Source organism: Panthera leo, chromosome Y (genome assembly GCF_018350215.1).
Source record: "Panthera leo isolate Ple1 chromosome Y, P.leo_Ple1_pat1.1, whole genome shotgun sequence".
Lineage (NCBI taxonomy): Eukaryota > Metazoa > Chordata > Mammalia > Carnivora > Felidae > Panthera > Panthera leo.
Genome location: NC_056697.1, coordinates 284,981 through 292,727, shown reverse-complemented (window position 1 = coordinate 292,727; position 7,747 = coordinate 284,981). Strand labels below are relative to the sequence as shown.

Sequence of the window (7,747 nt, the reverse complement as noted above, 5' to 3'; positions counted from 1 at the left end):
GCGCTCAAAAAAGCCCTTTCCCCGCCAAAACCACAGCGATGCACGGGGCAGTGAGTGGCAGCTCCTTCGCAGACCCGGGGTGAAAGGCGCATTTGTTCCTGGACAAGATGTCTGTATGTGATAAACCCAAAGGGCCATCTGTATTAATATTTACTTCTCTCCAGAAATGACAGTATGGCACACAAGCATTTTGCTTCCCAATTAACAGAAACAACTTCACAGAATTCCTGCGTTATGGCGCCCTCCCGAAGAGAGCATACGCCGATTTTTATCTGCAGGTAGGAAACACAGACTGGGTTTGAAATCATCACACACACAAAATAAAACCAGAGGGTTAGTGAGTCTAGCTATATATACTTATACTGCTGAGAAGCAGAATCCAGCTCGTAAAACCTTCAAAGGACCCCTAAAAGAGGGAGCAGACCCCAGTGAAAACTTTTTTTTTTTTTTTTTTTGCAAAATCACGTTAGGAAGAAAACAACTTTGAGACACAAAAGGAAGGAGGTGCATGTAGTGCAACGTGCGTGACTGAACGAGTCTGTTAAAAGCACAAACGGAAATAGGCTACTGGGGGGGGGGGTGCAAAAGGCCATTTCAGTAACTAATTTCACCTCCGGCAAAAGAGATTTATTATTTTTGCAATTACAAAAGCAGTACGTTCTCACGCTAAGCAGCCAATTTTTAAGAGATCTACGTCTGCAAACCTTCCTTACCGTGCGAGAAACAAAATTAACGTAAACGGGGTTGCCTACTTATGAAATCTGCAGCCCCCGCCTCGAGCTCGCTCTCGACAGCCGCAGCGCGCAGTCGCGTTCTTGTGCTCGGCGGGCACGCACTGCGCATGCCCGCGCGCGCTCCCGGTGGGCACTCTGCGCACGGCCGCCCGTGGTCGGCCCGGCAGACGCCATGCCGGCTCGCTCTCGGCTGCACGTACTGCGCATGGCCGAACTGTCAGGCTACATCGCCACCCCCCCCCCGCCCCCCCCCCACCACGGCCAGCACGCACGCGCGGCGCATGCTCCCACCTCCGCGGCCCTCCGGTCTCGCGGGCGTGTGCCGCACCCCGAAAAAAGCCTAAAAGCGGAACGTGGTCATGTCCCGCGGCCGCCGCTCTTGCGTCCCCATCCTCGCAAAGCCCCTACATCCCCGCAGAGCCCCCCGGCGGGGCCCCAGCCGGTCCCGTGCACGCCGGCCTGCGGCGCCCGGGGCCGCCGTGATGACGCCACGCGTCGCGGTGACGCACGACGTAGGCGACCTTCTTTGGGAGCGCGGCCGGCGCGCCCGTTTTGAAGCTGCCCTGAGCTGCGCGGGCCTCTCCGCGGTCCTGCCGGTCCGCCTCCGCTGGGCCTCGGGGTCCGCGCAGCCCCCGAGGCGCCGGCGGCGCCCTCAGGCCGGAACCCCGGCACTGCCCTCACCCGCGTCCCCGGACCCCGGGCTCCGGGCCTGCGAACCCCGCCTCCTCGGGAACCCGGCCTCAGTTGCGAACCCCGCCTCCCCGGGAACCGGGCTCGGGGCCTGCGAACCCCGCCTCCCCGGGAACCCGGGCTCAGTTGCGAACCCCGCCTCCCCTTGAACCCGGGCTCCGGGCCTGCGAACCCCGCCTCCCCGGACCCCGGGCTCCGCTGCGAACCCTGCCTCCCTGGGCTTCAGGCCTGCGAACCCCGCCTCCCTGGGCTTCCGGCCTGCTACCCCCACCTGCCCGGACCCGGACCCTAGGCCCGCAACCCCCCACCGGCGGCCTTCATCTGCCCCGCCCAGGTGCATTCAGGCCAGACCCCGGTTCCTGGCGTCAGGCGGGGGTGCACACGGTGGAGGGGGCTCCCGGGGAAGGAGCGTGCGAGTCTCGGAGATGCCGCCCGGCAAAGTCCTGCAGCCCGTCCTGAAAATGAAGGTGGACGAGCTGTTCCTGTGCTGGCTCAGCGAGTCCAGCACGCAGACGATGCTGCAGGACTGCTTGCAAAGGATCAAGACGCCCGGGAGGACCGAGATGGGCGCCGGGGACGCGGGGCAGCCCGGGCCCCTGTTGGCAGCGGCAGCCCCCGCCTGCAAGCCCGGTGTGTTCGATAGCCTGGGGGCGCCCAGCCCAGCCCCCGCGTCCGCCGCGCTCCCGCTGGGAGCCGCCACTAGCCCCAGGAATGGGCCACACGTTCGAGGGCCTCCTCGTAGATCCGCAGGGACCAGAGTAGTAAGTGACTCTTGCTTCTGCTAACAGCTACCAAGGTAACTTGGGTCGCATGTCCACGTGTGGCTCGGTGGTGGTGGAGGAGGCCGGTGGGAGAACGTGGGCCGTGAAAACTTTCATCTTTAGGCTGGTTTTTTTTTCCCCCTGAAGGAAGCCCCACAGCTGAAAAATTTTATCATTGCCTGAGTCCCAGGTTGGTCGGAATTTTGAAGTTTGTGTCCAATTTCTTCGACTTTTGGTTTTAGGCATCCGCTTCTCGGCAGTTTATCCCCCACTTCAGTAAGAATCTTAGAGGTTTCATCCCTCACTTGTCTACTTCTGCCCTTAAATCGTATGCAATGGTTAGAGGCGGTCAGAGGTGTGCAAGACTGTTGATTGCTAGCATTTAATACTACGTCCGCGTAGAGAGTAAAACGTCCCCAGGTGTTACACAAAAAGGTATGGTTGGGTGCGCACAATGTACCTACGGTAGTCCTAAAGCCTGCAGTGTTCAGAACGTTCCAGGGGGACTTGTTGGTGACGTTCTAAACGTTTCCGTTGGACCTAGCGTCCCGTCCACCACGCAGGCTATCAGAGTACCGCTGAGTCACTGGTTTCCCAAGCACGAACAGACACGGCAAGCTGTACGGCCCTGCAGAGACCCGCTTGGCCCTAAATTACGGCTGGTTTTCTGAGCCGTTCTAAGCGATCTAGGACGCTTCCCAGAAAGTCCGTCTCCAAGGACACGGGAAGCAGTCTCCAAGGCAGAGCTAGAGACCGCGTGGCTTATCTCTACACCTGCAGGCCCCCCCCCCCACCATCCCTTGAGCTCTGGCCCAGTTCCCTGCCCCCCTGAACTGCACGGCCTCAGGGCTCTAGAGCATTTTGCCCGAATCGCTCGTTTTCTGAAGCAGTGGGATGTGTGACAAGGGCCAGAGCTCAGAAAGCTTACTCTAGTGGGGACAGTCTTATCCGTCCCCAGCATGGCATTCGTAGTCCCCGGGATTGCTGAGGTCCCCAGCATGGCATTCGTAGTCCCCGGGATTGCTGAGGTCCCCGGCGTGGCATTCGTAGTCTCTGGGATTGCTGAGGTCCCCAGGATGGCATTCGTAGTCCCCGGGATTGCTGAGGTCCCCAGGATGGCATTCGTAGTCCCTGGGATTGCTGAGGTCCCCGGCGTGGCATTCAGAGTCCCCGGGATTGCTGAGGTCCCCGACGTGGCATTCGTAGTCCCCGGGATTGCTGAGGTCCCCGACGTGGCATTCGTAGTCTCTGGGATTGCTGAGGTCCCCGACGTGGCATTCGTAGTCTCTGGGATTGCTGAGGTCCCCGACGTGGCATTCGTAGTCTCTGGGATTGCTGAGGTCCCCAGCATGGCATTCGTAGTCCCCGGGATTGCTGAGGTCCCCAGCATGGCATTCGTAGTCCCCGGGATTGCTGAGGTCCCCGGCGTGGCATTCGTAGTCCCCGGGATTGCTGAGGTCCCCGGCGTGGCATTTGTAGTCCCCGGGTTTGCTGAGGTCCCCGGCGTGGCATTCGTAGTCCCCGGGATTGCTGAGGTCCGCTACATGGCATTCGTAGTCCCCGGGATTGCTTAGGTCCCCGACATGGCATTCGTAGTCCCGGGTTTGCTGAGGTCCCCGACATGGCATTCGTAGTCCCCGGGTTTGCTGAGGTCCCCGACATGGCATTCGTAGTCCCCGGGTTTGCTGAGGTCCCCGACATGGCATTCGTAGTCCCCGGGATTGCTGAGGTCCCCGACGTGGCATTCATAGTCCCTGGGATTGCTGAGGTCCCCAACATGGCATTCGTAGTCCCCGGGATTGCTGAGGTCCCCGACGTGGCATTCGTAGTCCCCGGGATTGCTGAGGTCCCCAACATGGCATTCGTAGTCCCCGGGATTGCTGAGGTCCCCGGCGTGGCATTCGTAGTCCCCGGGATTGCTGAGGTCCCCGACGTGGCATTAGTAGTCCCCGGGATTGCTGAGGTCCCCGACATGGCATTCGTAGTCACCGAGGTACCTGAGGTCCCCAGCATGGCATTCGTAGTCCCCGAGTTTGCTGAGGTCCCCGGCATGGCATTCGTAGTCCCCGGGATTGCTGAGGTCCCCGGCGTGGCATTCGTAGTCCCCGGGATTGCTGAGGTCCCCGGCGTGGCATTCGTAGTCCCCGGGTTTGCGGAGGTCCCCGGCGTGGCATTCGTAGTCCCCGGGATTGCTGAGGTCCCCTACATGGCATTCGTAGTCCCCGGGATTGCTTAGGTCCCCGACATGGCATTCGTAGTCCCGGGTTTGCTGAGGTCCCCGACATGGCATTCGTAGTCCCCGGGATTGCTGAGGTCCCCGACATGGCATTCGTAGTCCCCGGGTTTGCTGAGGTCCCCGACATGGCATTCGTAGTCCCGGGTTTGCTGAGGTCCCCTACATGGCATTCGTAGTCCCCGGGATTGCTGAGATCCCCAACATGGCATTCGTAGTCCCCGGGTTTGCTGAGGTCCCCGACATGGCATTCGTAGTCCCCGGGATTGCTGAGGTCCCCAACGTGGCATTCGTAGTCCCCGGGATTGCTGAGGTCCCTGGCGTGGCATTCGTAGTCCCCGGGATTGCTGAGGTCCCTGGCGTGGCATTCATAGTCCCCGACATGGCATTCGTAGTCCCCGGGATTGCTGAGGTCCCTGGCGTGGCATTCATAGTCCCCGACATGGCATTCGTAGTCCCCGGGATTGCTGAGGTCCCCAACATGGCATTCGTAGTCCCCGGGATTGCTGAGGTCCCTGGCGTGGCATTCATAGTCCCCGACGTGGCATTCGTAGTCCCCGGGATTGCTGAGGTCCCCGACGTGGCATTCGTAGTCCCTGGGATTGCTGAGGTCCCCGACGTGGCATTCGTAGTCCCCGGGATTGCTGAGGTCCCCGACGTGGCATTCGTAGTCCCTGGGATTGCTGAGGTCCCCGACGTGGCATTCGTAGTCCCCGGGATTGCTGAGGTCCCCGACGTGGCATTCGTAGTCCCCGGGATTGCTGAGGTCCCCTACATGGCATTCGTAGTCCCCGGGATTGCTGAGGTCCCCTACATGGCATTCGTAGTCCCCGGGATTGCTGAGATCCCCGACATGGCATTCGTAGTCCCCGGGATTGCTGAGGTCCCCGACGTGGCATTCATAGTCCCTGGGATTGCTGAGGTCCCCAACGTGGCATTCGTAGTCCCCGGGATTGCTGAGGTCCCTGGCGTGGCATTCGTAGTCCCCGGGATTGCTGAGGTCCCTGGCGTGGCATTCATAGTCCCCGACATGGCATTCGTAGTCCCCGGGATTGCTGAGGTCCCTGGCGTGGCATTCATAGTCCCCGACACGGCATTCGTAGTCCCCGGGATTGCTGAGGTCCCCGACGTGGCATTCATAGTCTCTGGGATTGCTGAGGTCCCCAACATGGCATTCGTAGTCCCCGGGATTGCTGAGGTCCCTGGCGTGGCATTCATAGTCCCCGACGTGGCATTCGTAGTCCCCGGGATTGCTGAGGTCCCCGGCGTGGCATTCGTAGTCCCCGGGATTGCTGAGGTCCCCGACGTGGCATTCGTAGTCCCCGGGATTGCTGAGGTCCCCGACGTGGCATTCGTAGTCCCCGGGATTGCTGAGGTCCCCGACGTGGCATTCGTAGTCCCCGGGATTGCTGAGGTCCCCGACGTGGCATTCGTAGTCCCCGGGATTGCTGAGGTCCCCGACGTGGCATTCGTAGTCCCCGGGATTGCTGAGGTCCCCGACGTGGCATTCGTAGTCCCCGGGATTGCTGAGGTCCCCGACGTGGCATTCGTAGTCCCCGGGATTGCTGAGGTCCCCGACGTGGCATTCGTAGTCCCCGGGATTGCTGAGGTCCCCGACGTGGCATTCGTAGTCCCCGGGATTGCTGAGGTCCCCGACGTGGCATTCGTAGTCCCCGGGTTTGCTGAGGTCCCCGACGTGGCATTCGTAGTCCCCGGGTTTGCTGAGGTCCCCGACGTGGCATTCGTAGTCCCCGGGATTGCTGAGGTCCCCGACGTGGCATTCGTAGTCCCCGGGATTGCTGAGGTCCCCGACGTGGCATTCGTAGTCCCCGGGATTGCTGAGGTCCCCGGCGTGGCATTTATAGTCTCTGGGATTGCTGAGGTCCCCGGCATGGCATTCGTAGTCCCCGGGATTGCTGAGGTCCCTGATGTGGCATTCATAGTCCCCGGGGTTGCTGAGGTCCCCGACGTGGCATTCGTAGTCCCCGGGATTGCTGAGGTCCCCGACGTGGCATTCATAGTCCCTGGGATTGCTGAGGTCCCCAACATGGCATTCGTAGTCCCCAGGATTGCTGAGGTCCCTGGCGTGGCATTCATAGTCCCCGACGTGGCATTCGTAGTCTCCGGGATTGCTGAGGTCCCCGACGTGGCATTCGTAGTCCCTGGGATTGCTGAGGTCCCCAGCATGGCATTCATAGTCCCCGACGTGGCATTCGTAGTCTCCGGGATTGCTGAGGTCCTCAACGTGGCATTTGTAGTCCCCAGGATTGCTGAGGTCCCCAACATGGCATTCATAGTCACTGAGATACCTGAGGTCCCCAGTATGGCATTCGTAGTCCCCGGCATGGCATTTGTAGTCCCCGGGATTGCTTAGGTCCCCGACGTGGCATTTGTAGTCCCTGGGTTTGCTGAGGTCCCCAATGTGGCATTCAGAGTCCCCAGGATTGCTGAGGTCCCCAACGTGGCATTCGTAGTCACCGGGATACCTAAGGTCCCCAACATGGCATTCGTATTCCCCAGGATCGCTGAGGTCCTCAGAGTGGCATTTTCAGTGTCCGGGAATGTGAGCTCGTACTACGTGAACTGCCCGCTTTGTGTTTCGGTACGTTGCGGTCATAAAGCCCAACACCACTCAGAAGTGAATTCTTGTATTTTGTGACCGTGTGACCTTGTGTGAACGCTCTTAGGGCTGAAGGTATCGGCAGGTCAGCCCTGCCCGAGGAGGGCCACTTGGGTGAACAGGACGTATTTCTGTAGGGCAACCAACGAGGCACAGACAAGTGGGGATTAAGTTCCTCGGGTGCTCGAAGCAGGGAGAGCTTGGTTGTCTCCACTGGGAGAAATTGCAGGAACCGAGGGGACTCGGGGAAATCACTGGATTTAGTGGGAAGGGGCGAAGGGCGGGCGTTGCAGGAAGGAAGTTCAGACGGGCGACCCGACGAGCGTCCTGCCCGGCGGCCTGAGTGGGCTGACAGCAGAGGGCCTGCGGATGAGAGCCGGGACCCCGTGGCTGTGCGCCTGAGGGGTTGGCCGGGACGCAGCGCTCTGGGCTGGGACGCGCGCTTGCCTCCACCGCTGGCTGCACGGGCGTCTGAAACGTGTGCGTGCCGTGGGGGCGGGGTGTGCCCAGGACCCTAGGGGCGGGATGCTGGGAGCGGCTGGCAGGTGTGTGGACTTGCAGGGAGTCTGGGCGCAGGAGGGGTCACGGAGGGTCTGGCAGGTCCGCACGCCGGAGTCACAGAGGTCGGCGGGAACCGCTCGCGGAGGCCGGGTGGAGATAGTTTCCTCCTCTGGTTCGCGGTTTCCGTGACCGGCGCAGGGAGTGGTTT

At 61.0% G+C, this 7,747-nt stretch overlaps 1 protein-coding gene across 1 annotated transcript in view; it reads left to right on the top strand.

Moving 5' to 3' along the window:
- Nucleotides 1–1,272: 1,272 nt before the first annotated feature.
- Nucleotides 1,273–7,747, top strand: part of PPP2R3B (protein phosphatase 2 regulatory subunit B''beta) — a 58,999-nt gene continuing 52,524 nt past the window's right edge. The window contains exon 1 of the mRNA XM_042926565.1: nucleotides 1,273–2,185. Coding sequence (XP_042782499.1) covers nucleotides 1,850–2,185 — 336 coding nt within the window. The 5' untranslated portion in view covers nucleotides 1,273–1,849. The remainder of the gene's footprint in view (nucleotides 2,186–7,747) is intronic.